This window comes from Mustelus asterias, chromosome 12 (assembly GCF_964213995.1).
Source record: "Mustelus asterias chromosome 12, sMusAst1.hap1.1, whole genome shotgun sequence".
NCBI lineage: Eukaryota > Metazoa > Chordata > Chondrichthyes > Carcharhiniformes > Triakidae > Mustelus > Mustelus asterias.
Window position 1 is genome coordinate 43,361,076 of NC_135812.1, and position 15,096 is coordinate 43,376,171.

The following is a 15,096-nucleotide window of genomic DNA, read 5'->3' on the forward strand; positions in this document are numbered from 1 at the left end:
GATATAGGAATAAAGAGAAACTTACGTCAGATACAGAAAGCCAGAGCAGCACAGAAAGTGCAGAGGTGAAATTCCAAAAGAAAATTAGGAAAACAAAGAGAGGGCATGAAAAATATTGGCAAGTAAAATCAAGCAAAACCCAAAGGTGTTTGATAAAAACATAAACAGCGAGGGGATAACGAGGGAATGAGTGGGACCAGTAAGAGACCAAAAAGGTGAAGGCAGAAGTCGTGGGCATGTTTCATCATGAAAATTTTGCTTCTTGCCTTCAACAAAAAAAGGTGATGGTGTAGACGTTGCAGCGAAGGAGGAGTGTGAAAGATTGGATGGTGTAAACATTGTGAGAGAGGAAATATTAAAGAATTGAAAGTAGATAGATTGTAAAGCCCAGATGAACTATATCCCAGTCTCCTTAGAGGTGATGTGGAGATGCCGGCGTTGGACTGAGGTGGTCACAGTAAGAAGTCTCACAACGCCAGGTTCAAGTCTAACAGGTTTATTTGGTATCACGAGCTTTCGGAGCGCTGACTCACCTGATGAAGGGGCAGTGCTCCGAAAGCTCGTCATTCCAACTAAACCTGTTGGGCTTGAACCTGGTGTTGTGAGACTTCTTACTCTTCCAAGAGAAGCAAGGGCGGAAATAGCAGAAGCACTGACCAGCATTTACCCATCCACTCAGTTTACATGTGAGGGATAGTGGACAGCTGTTGTTTAAAAATAGAGGAAGATTGGATGGAGTATTTAAAGGCCAGTTAGCTAACCTCTAGAAGGTCTTGTGGCCCACTGGTAGTGTCCCTACCTCTAGACCAGAGGCTCTGGGTTCGAATCCAACTCCAGGTTTTGTTGGCAATGGAAGAAGCATTCATTACATGGCTCAACAGGCTGAATATCAGCTCAGGAATCCATCCCACACTCCCCAAGGGAAAAGAATGGGTGTGAAAATACGCAAAAGAAACAGAAGACGAGATTTTACCATTTTCTCATACCTGGCATGAAACAGATTGCTATCTTCCCGGACTCCTTTTTAATGCACAACCCGCTTTGCACCCAGAAAGGGCGCGGAGCGTATTAGCATCAAATTGACTGTATTTCCATATGATTAGGGAGTTCAGCACGTATTCTTCCCCAATCCTGAATGCTTCCCACCTCACCAGTGAGATGGCACAAATCACTACTGGTCTTGACTAGTGGAGAGCAGGCACCATGGCCACACTGGGGAATCGAGAGGCCACTGAAGCCTCCGGATGATCGGGGGCTTGGCTGGGGAGTGCGCATTGGGCACTGTTGATGTGCCAGAGGCAGTGCCAAGGGGGTGGGCCTGCATAGGGGCAATGATGAGGGAGCTACAATGGGGTAGGGGTTACGACGGGGGATGTGACAGGGAGGGATGTGACAGGGAGGGATGTGACAGGGAGGGATGTGACAGGGAGGGATGTGACAGGGAGGGATGTGACACGGAGGGATGTGACACGGAGGGATGTGACAGGGAGGGATGTGACACGGAGGGATGTGACACGGAGGGATGTGACAGGGGGGGATGTGACACGGAGGGATGTGACACGGAGGGATGTGACACGGAGGGATGTGACACGGAGGGATGTGACAGGGGGGGATGTGACACGGAGGGATGTGACACGGAGGGATGTGACACGGAGGGATGTGACAGGGGGGGATAAGACGGGGGGGATATGACGGGGGGGATATGACGGGGGGGATATGACGGGGGGGATAAGACGGGGGGGATATGACGGGGGGGATATGACGGGGGGGATATGACGGGGGGATATGACGGGGGGAATATGACGGGGGGATATGACGGGGGGGATATGACGGGGGGATATGACGGGGGGAATATGACGGGGGGAATATGACGGGGGGAATATGACGGGGGGATATGACGGGGGGATATGACGGGGGGAATATGACGGGGGGATATGACGGGGGGGATATGACGGGGGGGATATGACGGGGGGAATATGACGGGGGGAATATGACGGGGGTGTGACAGGGGGATATGATGGGGCGGGGATATGACTGGGGCGGGGATATGACTGGGGCGGGGATATGACAGGTGCTTATGCACGGAGCGAGCTATGCAGGTGGGGCAGGGGTCATGTTGCGGAGTCGTGCAGGGGTGGATCATGAAGGTGTCATGATGGGTGGGCATGTGTGGGGTCCACACTGGAGGAGGTGGGGGGGGCATATCAGGGGTCTGCCAGGGGACCCATCAGGAGGGCCCTGATGCCCACTGCCAGAGACCTGTGTCGGTGTGGGGTGGGGGTGTGGGGGGGGCGGTGGGGGGAGAACATGCCGCCCACTGATGAAGGTGAGTGAGGCGGTGGTGTCCGGTGTGAGTAGGGGTTGGGAGGAGGTCTCCCAGATCACCGGCAGATTGGGGTGCCCTAGTCAAATGACGGCTGTACCCTCTGAAGCTGTTTCCACTGGCATGTTAGGCTCCACCCCCCTCTCACCGGCCCCAAGCTCCCAGCTGTCCAAAAAGGTGACAGGGTGTGGAAAGATTGCAATCTGGAGCGTGCCGGTGGTGGGTAAATTGTCAGAAAGATTTCTAAAGAGATTGTATAAATCATCACTTAGAAAGCCATGGATTAATCAATGGTTGTCTGTATGGATTTGTTAATGGAAGGTCATATCTTATTGAACTTTGTGTGGAGATAACAAGGAAGTTCAATGAGAGTAGTTTGTTGATGTAGTCTGCATCAATTTTGACATGGTTTTCCTCAATCACAGCCTGATTTCAGCACAGAAAGAGGCCATTTAACCAGCAAAGTCCCACATGGTAGACCAATCAGAAAAGGAAGGGACAAGTTTAGATCCACATCTGGCTCAGCAGCTGGAAGCAAAGGTCAATGGGTGTTTTGGTGATTGAAAGGCAGTTTCCACTGGGGTTCTTTAGGACACAGTACTAGGTGTCTCGCTTTTCATGGCGTATATCAGTGATTTAGACTTAAATATAGTGGGCATGATTAAGAAACTTGCAAGGGATGCAAACGTTGGTCACGTGGTTGAAAGTGAGGCACTGAACTGTAGGGAGATATCAGTGGATGGGTCAGGTGAACAGAAAAATGGCAATGGCAATCCAATCAACAGTGTGAGGTAATGCATGTGGAGAGAACAAACAAGACAAGGGAATACACAATAAATGGTCACATGCTGAGAGCTATAGAGGGACATCGGGACCTTGCATGTCCTGAAGAGAGCAGGATCGGTAAGGGTTACGGGGATAGGGCCTGGGTGGAGTTGTGGTTGGTGTGGGCTTGATGGGCTGAATGGTCTCCTTCTGCACTGTAGGGATTTTATGATTCTATGCTAAGGTGCTTAAAAAGACCAACTGGCTGCATGCTTTTATTAGTCGAGGGTTAGAATGTAAGAACAGAGAGGTTGGCCGGAATTTTCCGGCTGTTTGTACTAGCATGATTTTCCCGTGCCGCCAATGGGACATCCCTGCCCCGGGTTTTAAGGTTGTGAGGGATGCATTCAACAGAACACCCGTTGACAACAGCAGAAGCAGAAGATCCCACCACCGGCAATGGTGGGCTGCCTCCGCTGCCAGGGAACACATGGCAGATTGCATGGAAAATCCTGCCCGTTGTGTTCGAACCATATAAAACACTGGTTAGGCCACAGACAGAGTAATGCAGGGAGTTCTGGTCACCACATTACAGGAAAGATATGACCATTCTAGAGAGCGGACAGAAGAGATTTACAAAGTGGCTGCCAGAAATGGAGAATTGTAGCTATGAGAAAAGATTGGCTATACTGGGATGGTTTATCTTTGGGACAAGGAGGCTGAGGGGAGGTTTAATTGAAATCCACAAAGTTGCGGGTTGGATAGAGTTGACTAGGGAGGAGCTGTTTCCCTGAGCAGTGAGACCAGGAACCAGGGAGCAAGAGTTAAAGTAATTGGCAGAAGGATTAGAGGAGAGTGGAGGAGAATCTGTTTCATCTTGAGGGTGATGGGGTTCTGGAACTCTTTGCCCCAGAGGGTAGTAGAGGCAGAAACCCACACTGCATTTCAAACATTATTTTGATGTGCACTTGAAGTGCCACAGGCTAAAGAGACCAATAGCAGGAAAGTGGGATTACTCTGGCTATCTCTTTCCCATTACACACACAGAAGGAGTGGTATAGCCTCTTGCGCAGCACAGTGGTTAGCACTGCTGCCTCGCAGTGTCAGGGAGCCGGGTTTGATTCCTGGCTTGGACCACTGTCTGTGTGGAGTCTGCACGTTCTCCCCATGTCCACATGGGTTTCCTCCAGGTGCTCCAGTTTCCTCCCACAGTCCTGAAGACGTGCTGGTTGGGTGCATTGGCCATGCTAAATTCTCCCTCAGTGTACCCGAACAGGCGCCAGAGTGTGGCGACTAGGGGATTTTCACAGTAACTTCATTGCAGTGTTAATGTAAGCCTACTTGTGGCACTAATACATAAAGTTCCCATGTTAACAGTGTAGCTATCTTGCTTGAACACATGCTCCTTTACCCCAATGCTTGTATTAATATTGAACATCAGAGTGGGATGCAGCGTATCCATTCCCATTTAACCCTCTTTTCCAATGCAAGCATCTTCCATGGATGAGATGTCTCTCCTCAAGGCTTGTCTAGTAGCCCTTGTTCACAGTCCCTCCAAAGACACAGCTAAACAGTCAAATCAAAACGGAATTGCATTCCTATCAGTCCTATTTATTATTTCAGTTACATTTTAGTTGGAGCATGAGGTTGCACAGGAGTGAAAAAGAACAATTTGCATTTATATAGTACCTCTCACTATCAAAGGACATCCCGAAGCATTTTACACTCAGTTTTAAAGTGCAGTCACCGTTGTAATGTAGATAATTCATTAATCTATTTATAGAATCCATAGAATAGAATCCCAACAGTACAGAAGGAGGCCATTCGGCCCATTGAGCTTGCACTGACAACAATCCCACCCAGGCTCTATTCCCGCAACCCCATGTAGTTACTCTGCTAATTCCCCTAACACAAAGGAGCAATTTAGGATGGCCAATCAACCTAACCTGCACGCCTTTCGGTCTGTGGGAGGAAACCGGAGCAAACCCACACAGACACGGGGAGAATGTGCAAACTCCACACAGACAGTGACCCGAGGCCGGAATTGAACCTGGGTCCCAGGTGCTGTGAGGCAGCAGTGCTAACCACTGTGCCACTGTGCTGCCTGCACAACAAGGTCCCACAGATAACCAGGTAAACTCTTTAATTGATAACGGTTAAGAGACAAGTATCAGCCAAGACACTACAGAGGACTTGCAGTGGGATTTTTACATTTGTCTAAATGGGCAGATACAGCCTCAAGTTTCATATCTCATCCAAAAGAGGACAGTGCAGCATTCCCTTGGTACTTCACTGATCTGTCAGCCTCAAGTCCCTGGAGTGGGACTTTAATTCAAAGTAATTTAGTTTGAAATATTTTGACTCAGCGCTATTCTGTACGGCGGGAGTGAATGGGAAACTGTCCATTCCTGGCTTCATTTACAGTTACACATTACTCAGTCACATCTTTGCTCAACCTCTCCTGCACATTATTAGCTGATGGGGATGCTCAGAATGCTGATGGAGATTATGAGGATTGTCCTGGTGTGGTTATCTTTTTTGGTGAGGGTACATTGGTGACAGCTACCCCTTTGTTCCAGGCTAAAATACTTCACAGAGATTCTGCACAGTTCCAAGGGAAACGGCAGAAGTTAGCCATTTTCAACTGGTCTCCTTCTGAAGCCTAACCGAATCCACTGTTTTAAGAGCCCCACACACCAACCTGAAATCAGACAGTGAAAAGAAAACTAAATCTAGCCCTCTGCACGCTAGCGTGGTGTGCACCTCGGGGAATAGAGTCTAATACCGAGGAAAACATTGTGATTTAGTTTTGTTGTGTTCTTGTTGCGCATTTTGGCATCTCTTCATTTGAATGGAACACACATTTGTTTGATATATTAGCTGTGCCCTTAAAGGGACATCTTTTTCACGTACCTCCTTCAAGATGTTACTTAAAACTGAAAGCTATTGGTCTCTGTGGCTGACTGTGATTTTTGATTTAGATAAAACTCCTGTCAAAGGCAGAGAGAGGAAAGGGGGAGAGAATGGAGAGTGAAGGGGCAGAGAGAAAAAGGGGGAAGAGAAGAAAGAGGGGGAGAAAGGGGAGGAAGAAAAGGATGGAGAGAAAAGGGGAAGAGAAGAAAGAGAGGGAGAAAGGTGAGGGAAGAGATAAAGGAGCAGAGAGAAAGAAAAGAAAGAGGGGATGAAAGGGAAAAGTGGAGGGTGAAAAAGACAGAAGGAAAAAGGGGAAAAGAAGGGAGAGGGGAAGAAAGGGAAAAGGATTTGGAGAAAGGAGCAGAGAGAAAAGGGGAAGAGAAGAAAGTGGGGAGAAAGGGAAAAGGGGATGGAGAAAGGGGCAGAAAGACAGGAGAGAGACAGGAGAGAAAGAGCAGGTGGAGAGAGGGTGAAATAAATAAACTGGACAAAGAAGAATGTGAGGAGAGAGCAAATGTCAGTAAAAGTGGGGGTGGGGGATGGTCCCGGCCTCAGGGTCTGACACTGATAGTTGGGTTGGATAATGATGGAAAGGTTCTAGATTTGCTGTGCATGTTGTCGGGGGTTCTGGAAAGGGGAGTTCCTGTGCACACGGAGAGGAATGAGTTGGGAGAATACACACAGACAGTTCACTGTGACCGCGACACCAACCGCCAGCCTCCTGTGTCCGAGACATCCACCAGCGGAATGAATGGGGACGCTGCCGGGCTGGATGTGGACACCGGCTCCAGGTACAGCAGCAGCAGCCGCTGTGAACACAGCTGTGCAGCAGAGAGTCCCTCAACCCAGCATCAGTCTGAGCACCCAATCAAACCCAGCCAGACAAACAGACCCTGAACTAAATCATTGCATAAAACCAAACGAGCAAATCCTAGATTCTGTAAATAAACTTCACAGTGTCCTGTGATGAGCTGCCAGAGGGTCGCAGCAGCTCCTCTCTGGGTATAGATTGGGGAACAATTCTTCAATTAAAACCCCAGATCAACTGTTAAAAAGCTCACTTTGTGCAGGAAGCTCTCTACAAACTGCCGGAGACAAGACACACTGCCCCATACTCACAGGTCTTTGGCTGGTAATTTCTTGCCTTCGATGATCCTCAAGAACAAGGAGCTGCGCTTTGCCATGTCCAGCTGTGTGGCAGGAAGAGGGAGAGTGGGGGGGGGGGGGGGGGAAATAAAATCAAACTCCAGGAGCTTTGGATCAAAAGTTGCTGGCGAGAGAAAGGTGTCCAGGCTGCGAGTGCTGTGTGTTACCCGGGGAAGAGGCTGTGCTCCCGGCTACTGGACAGCTCCCTCTGTCAGTGTCAGTGACTGTATCTCACACACACACACAGCCCCGCCTGGTCTGCAGCTCTGATCACACCAAACCTTCCCTGGCACTCACCATGTGCAACTCAAACCCTGCTACTCTCAGCTAGAACTGGGTGGTGCCGCTGGGTAGGTGAAGGAACCGTGATTGGTCACAGCACATATTAAAACCAGGAGGGAACGCCTTTTAAGTAATAACCGGCATGTCAATAAGGGAGCACAATCCAGACTTCAGAGGCTTTGTTATAAATAAAAGCAAAATACTGTGGATGCTGGAAACCCAAACAAAAAAAAGCTGCAAAATCTTAGCAGATCTGATAGCAGCTATGGAGAGAGAATAATCTCCCTCCACAGATGCTATCAAACTGCTGAGATTTCTGAGTGCTTTAAGGGAGCACAGGTTCAAGGCGAGTGGGGGAAAGTTTAAGGGAGATGTGCAGGGGAAGCTTTTCACGCAGAGAGTGATGGGTGCCTGGGACACGCTGCCAGAGGAGGTGGTGGAAGCAGGCACATTAGCAACATTTAAGAGGCATCTGGATGGGTACATGAATAAGGAGGCAATAGAGGGATATGGTCTGAGTAAGGGCACTTCAGTTAGGTTAGGGCATCATGATCGCCATGGGCTTAAAGGGCCAAAGGGTCTGTTCCTGTGCTGTACTTTTCTTTGTTCTTTGTTCTCTTGTTTCTATATTAAACATTTTGTTTTCAAACAACCCAGTCTCCTCCAGCTATTACTTTTATTTCACACAAAAGTGACTCTGAGATCGAAGCAATTTGTAAAAAGGTGATGCATTTAATTACTGCCCCTCAGTGCTGTGTAAATAATGTCTGGCTCCTTAATGAGAACACTTGCAATTGAAATGATGTATTCATAAGGATTGGTGTTGTGGAATTCTCTACCCCAGAGGGTTATAGATATTCAGACCCAGACTGAGATTGATGATTTTTTCTGTACTAAGGGATTGGGTAAGGGAGTCTAAAAACCAGCCATCTTACTGAATGGTGCACGGAGCAGGCTCCAGGGGCTTTGGCAAAGAATCCATTTAGTTTTATATATCAGATACCTTGGGCTGCAATTTTAATCTGGATTGGGCGGCACGGTGGCACGGTGGTCAGCGCTGCCGCCTCACAGCCTCAGGAGCCCGTGTTCAATTCTGGCCTCGGGTCACTGTCTGTGCAGAGTCTGCACATTCTCCCCGTGTCTGCGTGGGTTTCTTCCGGGTACTCCAGCTTCCTCCCACAGTCCAAAAGATGTGCTTGTTAGATGCATTGGCCATGCTAAATTCTCCCTCAGTGTACCCAAACAGGTGCCGGAGTGTGGTGACTAGGGGATTTTCACAGTAACTTAATTGCAGTGTTAATGTGAGCCTACTTGTGACTAATGAATAAACTTAATTAGCCATGCTAAATTGCCCCTTAGTGTCAAGGGGATGAGCAGGGTAAATACTTGGGGCTATGTGGATAGTACAGGCTCAATGGGCCAAATGGCCGCCTTCTGCACCGTAGGGATTCTATGATTGGGATGCCGATGCCTGGATCATTTCCAGGTCCTGACCGCTACATGGTGTCAGCTTCAGTGACACAACATGACCTTTAAAAGGAAATTGGCCCAGAGACAGGCATCGAGTGGCCATATCTCATGATGGAGGAGATTGTCAAAGGCTAATGACTGGGCTTGCCGTTGCCTGGGGGGAATGGAGTAGCAGAGTCAGGTTCAGAGCGTCAGTGCTGGCTGGACAAGAGGTTCCAGGGAGCCCCTTGGCTTTCTGATGCCTCCTACGAAGCACTGGCGGTGGCTCTCTCCGAGATTCATCCTCTTCCCTCAGTCCGGAAGAAGAGCTCCTCCAAACGGACATGAATGGAGGTGGCCGCGGAGGTCAGCGGCCGAGGGAGATGGGGGTGGCATTTGGAAAATGTGGGTGCAAATAGGTCTGAGAAGCTGAGTGGCAAGTGACACCTCAATGACAGAGGTAGAGTGCAGCATGTTGAGCTGAACAGACTGTGTATCCATAATCCTCTAGAACAATGTCAGAACAAATGTCCAGCTGCATTATTGCGAAGGCAGCGACCCTCACACATGGGGCTCTATTAAGAAGAACACAGTGTCATGGCAGTGCCATGCTGATTGGGTGGGAGGATGGCAGGGCCTCAGGAATCTTTCCCTATTCATCCTGGAGGAGACGAGAGTGTATATCCAGTGAGATATCTTGGAGCAGCAGTGTTGTGCCCCATCTCCACATAGAGAGCCCTATGGAGGAGGCAGCAATGGAGATGGTGAGGGTGCCATCACATGAGGCCAGGGGCAATGCTGAGACATGAGGTTGTGAAGAACAAGATCATTTGATAGCTCCATCTTCAGGTGAGGAGGTTGTTCCTGTGCAGAATGTGCTGTGGCTGGCACAGAGGTTAGCACTGCTGCCTCACAGTGCCAGGGACCCGGGTTCAATTTCGGCCTCATCCTACGTGGGTTTCCTCCGGGTGCTCCGGTTTCCTCCCACTCCAAAGATGTGCGGGTTAGGTGCATTGGCCATGCTAAATTGCCCCTTAGTGTCCCAAGATGTGGAGGTTAGGGGGATTACGTGGGGCCAGGATGGGATTTTTGCCGGTGCAGACTCGATAGGCTGAATGGCCTCCTTCTGCACTGTAGGGATTCTATTTTAGGATCCTCCATGGGGCCAGTGGTGCTGAGGCAGCTGCTGAGTTGCCCAAGTTCCCCTCACCATCTTCTTGCGTCTCCCAAGGGGCAAAGCTCCACAGGGGAGCAAGAAGTAGTGGCCCAGTTGTCACAGACTCCTCGGCAGGGAGAGATATTCCTGAGGCAACACCGTCACATTTCTCGGCACCTTCCACCAGCGCAGACACTCACTGAGAGGGAATTTATCAGGCACCTTTGTCCATTGCCCTCACCCCAATGAAAAGATCGATGGGGATCTCACCCAGGTGAAGTGTGTCTGCCTCACCATTCAACGCCTGATTGGACAGTACATCCTACCTCAGAGGCCAATGGTGCTCCAGTCGCGGTAACTGCACCAGGAACTTGCTGTACATTAAGACAAGCACAGCAGGGCTTGGGATGAGCTGAAATTTACAGAGGATAGCATATGGGAGACCCACCGGGGGTGCATTGAAAATACACAGTGGGTCACAATCCGAAGCGTGAGCTCTGTTTCTCTCTCCACAGATGCTGCCCAACCTTCTGAGGATTTCCGGCACTTTCTATACTTGATTGAGATTTCTGACATCTGAAATATTTTGCTTTTGAGTTTTTACATCCCAATGATTTTTCTCTGAGACAGCAGTGCCGTGGAGATCAAATGTTAATTCTGGAGATTGGTACCAAATGACCTCTCTAAACTGTGCATGTGCACACGGCCAACTGGGAAGTACGACAGAGGCTGCTCACAGGCCATTCTGTGTCAGATAGTGTGAGTGCGCCAGAAGTGCTTATGGGCAGAATTTTCCCTGGGTTTGGCAAAGGCCGATGCCAGGTGGGAAATGTGGCCTGCCACTGACGGGGGTGGGAATGACTGTGGCACACTTTCCTTCTGACGTAAAACACGATTTGGGTTTCTCACGAGATTTTCCCCCACCCGTTTGCCAAATCCTCCCGACAAAAACTAGAGTGGAAAATCCCGGACTGTCAGTGCTGCTCATTGAAATAAATAGGCTGCACGCAACAAATAAAATTTGGAGGGGGGTCACCACATGGAAGCCCAAAACGACAATATCGACAGCCATACTGGGAGCGGGGATGGGGTACTAAGATCCGAACTGTAACATTCCACCCATGACCTGCATGTTCCCCACTGAGCTGAGCCCATGAAAATGGAACCCCATTGTATTCTCATGGCGTAACCACCTTCAGGAAGCTCCCATGATTCTTAGCAACAGCTCTTCATCTTTCCCAGAATTCAGTGGGATTGCTAAAGACTCCATTTCAAGGACAACTCCCTGTAATTCAAAGTTATTTTTCTCGCTATTTTCAATTCAGAATTACAACATCAAATATATATCTGGTATCAACGGGATCCATCGGAATAGTCTATAATGAAACTGGAGGAAACAAATATTAAAGTAAGTGTTCTATCATTCATAAACTTACTGTCGAATGCAATTTGTTTTTAAGCTCCTGGATGCTCCTGATAAGATTGAGATTGTGCAATCAGCTCAAAGAATGGGCTAAACTCCATCCTAGTTTCCCCTGGGGGGGCAGGGGGGGAATAGATATTTTGAAACATTGTGTGGAGTGATTCAGTGAATGACTTAAAAGGAGCAGTTTAGGAATTGTTGTCAGCAGACACTTCAGCATGGGAATGTGAAACCAGGTTCAGAGTCCAGCACTTCCAACACAGAGCTCGAAGGGGTTACGCAGCTGATAGAAATATGATATACAGAATGATTTTTGATTTGATTTATTATTGTCACATGTATTAGTATACAGTGAAAAATATTGTTTCCTCTGCGCTATGCGGACATATCATAGATCATAGAATCCTACAGTGCAGAAAGAGGCCATTCGGCCCATCGAGTCTGCACCAACCACAATCCCACCCAGGCCCTATCCCCATATATTTACCCACTAATCCCTCTAACCTATGCATCCCAGAACACTAAGGGGCAATTTAGAATGGCCAATCAACCCAGCCCACACATCTTTGGACTGTGGGAGGAAACCGGAGCACCCAGAGGAAACCCACGCAGACATGAGGGGAATGTGAAAACTCCACACAGACAGTGACCCAAGCCGGGAATCGAACCCAGGTCCCTGGAGCTGTGAAGCAGCAGTGCTAACCACTGTGCTACCGTGCCGCCCTAAAGCTACAGAAGATTATTTTATTACCGTTCATATTACTTCATACCGTTACCCAAGGCTGGAATTGAACCCACGTCCCTGGCACTGTGATGCAGCAGTACTAACCACTGTGCCACCGTTGCATCGTTCATAGAGAAAGAAAAGAGAGTGTGCAGAATGTAGTGTTACAGAGAAAGATCAACTTAATGCAAGGTAGGTCCAAAATTTTTTAAAAGTTTATTTATTAGTGTCACAAGTAAAGCTTACATTAACAATACAATGAAGTTACTGTGAAATTCCCCGAGTCGCCACACTCCGACACCTGTTCGGGTCAATGCACCTAACCAGCACGTCTTTCAGACTGTGGGAAGGAAGCAGAGCATCCGGAGGAAACCCACGCAGACACGGGGAGAATGTGCAAACTCCACACAGACAATGACCCAAGCCGGGAATTGAACCCAGGTCCCTGGCACTGTGAGGGAGCAGTGCTAACCATTGTGCCACCGTGCCACCCTCTGAAGAGACTGAATTAAAGCATTGTTAGAAAGTTAAAAAAAGTTAGAATGAAGTTTTAGAAGCATAGAACGAGAGTAAAAGATAGAATTAGAAGGTATGCTGGGCACAGCTTGCAAGAAGTCGCCTCACTCCAGCGCCATCTTGGGAAAAAAATATGAATATAATACAATATATATTTGTTTTAATTGATCACAATGACACACAAAATTATCTGATTTGCCACAGGTACCAAGCCCAGTTACACAGAATATAGGAAGCATATTAGTGGAAATCCAGTCAGTGGGAACCTATTTGTCCCTCAGTCTACAAGTAGCTCGCAGAATGACTGGAAAACTGACAGGGAAAGGAGGATAAATGAAAAGAAAGATGCAATGGGAAAGGATAGATGATGAGCAGTAAGATTGCCTCTGCAGGGGAGGACCAGCAACTTGCAACTCGGTGCAATTTAATGTTGTTACTCTAGTGTTAAACACAATGGGCAGATTTTTCCACCCACTGCTCGGATCCTCTGATCTGCCAAAACCAGCCCTGCCATTCAATAAGATCATGGCTGATCTGTTTGTATTTCGAATTCCACATTCCCATCTACTCCTGAAGTAGAAAGGGTCGAGAGCTTCAAGTTTTTAGGTAACCAGATCACCAACAACCTGTCCTGGTCCCTCCATGCTGATGCTATAGTTAATAAACTCCATCAACGCCTCTACTTTCTCAGAAGACTAAGGAAATTTGGCATGTCAGCTACGACCCTCACCAACTTGTACAGATGCACCATAGAAAGCATTCTTTCTGGTTGTATCACAGCTTGGTATGGCTCCTACTCTGCCCAAGACCACAAGGAACAACAAAGGATCGTGTGTGTAGCCCAGTTCATCATGCAAACCAGCCTCCCATCCATCGACTCTGTCTACACTTCCCGCTGCCTCGGAAAAGCAGCCAGCATAATTAAGGTCCCCACGCACCTCAGACATTCTCTCTTCCACCTTCTTTTGTCAAGAAAAAGAAAGAATCTGAGATCACATACCAACTGACTCAAGAACAGCTGCTTCCCTGCTGACATCAGACTTTTCAATGGACCTACCTTATATTGAGCTGATCTTTCTCTACACCCTAGCTGTGACTGTAACTATATTCTGCACCCTCTCCTTTTCTTCACCCCTATGTACTCTATGAATGGTATGCTTTGTCTGTATGGCATGCAAGAAACAGTACTTTTCACTGTATGTTAATACATGTGACAATAACAAACCAAATCAAATCAAATCCCCATTGATTCCCTTGCCTAAGAATCTATCTACCTTCCTGCCTTAAAAATATTCAGCAACTACGCTTCCAATGCCTCCTGAGGCAGTTCCAAAGTCATGCCATCCTCTGCTAGAAATGAATTCTCCTCATCTCCCTCCGAAAAGGGCGATCCCTCATTTGAAAATAGTGCCCCCTAGTTCAGTGGATTTTTGGCTGCCTGGTCTATCACATCCCTCATGGGAGGTTCCCCCAATGGCGGAATCGGAAAATCCCGTCCAAATGAGTGAAGCTCTCCCCATCCTCCCCACTCCCTCCATCCACTCACGACTGACTATTCCTACCTTTCTCTGCCCTCAGGCCCTCCATAGCCACTCACTGGATATCAGTGGCCGGAACCTTATCACCGTTTCTACCAGCGGGATTTTCCCAGCCTGCTGCAGTGAATGGAAATTTGGCTGGCTGCCAAATTCTCCGACCTCGCTGCAGCGGTAGCGTAGCATGAACGGCTGGTAAGATCGCAACCTGTGTCTCTCATCTTAGCCTACTGATACCGGCCTCTGGTGGGTTGGAGTGGCCCCCTTTAATTCAATAGAAACAATGTGCGGGAGCCACGGGGAAAGGGCAGGGGAATGGAAGGAAGCCACAATGCTCGTTTGGAGAGATGGTACTGATATGATGGGCCAAATGGCCTCCTCCACCGCTGTGACAATTCTGTGAATCTGTACACATTGTGGGAGCCCACCAAACCCTCCTACTACCGAGAACTAATGACCCTATAGGCTGATGCAAAGATGGTTAGGGTTATGGATATTTCCAATTGCAGACTCTCACGTCTGCAGATCCTTCCAATGCCTAATGTTCCCCAAGGGAAGAGTGTGTAAACAGGATGGTTTAAAAACAAAGCAGGAAAAGGATTTCAATACCCCATTTTACAAGGCAGCACTGAATATGACACAACTGCAATTTCCACAATTAACCCCTGAAGAAGCACACAGTGCAATTCCCACTCCCATGCTAGCAAAGCTTAAAGAGAATGATAGCCATCTCACACAGGAGGTGGGGAGATTCAGAGGACCAGAGGTTGCCCTGTTTTGGGGGGAATTCTAGGATTCGAGGTCTTTATTGCTCAGACCTGGCATCAATTCTCCTCTCCACCATTACCCCATCGGAGTTTGGAG

The 15,096-nt window shown here is 48.3% G+C and overlaps 1 protein-coding gene across 1 annotated transcript in view; it reads right to left on the reverse strand.

Moving 5' to 3' along the window:
• rasa4 (RAS p21 protein activator 4) overlaps positions 1-7,381 on the reverse strand; it is a 223,312-nt gene extending 215,931 nt beyond the window's left edge. The window contains exon 1 of the mRNA XM_078225114.1: positions 7,121-7,381. Within this exon, the coding sequence (XP_078081240.1) occupies positions 7,121-7,185 (65 nt within the window). The 5' untranslated portion in view covers positions 7,186-7,381. The remainder of the gene's footprint in view (positions 1-7,120) is intronic.
• Between the last annotated feature and the right edge of the window lie 7,715 nt (positions 7,382-15,096).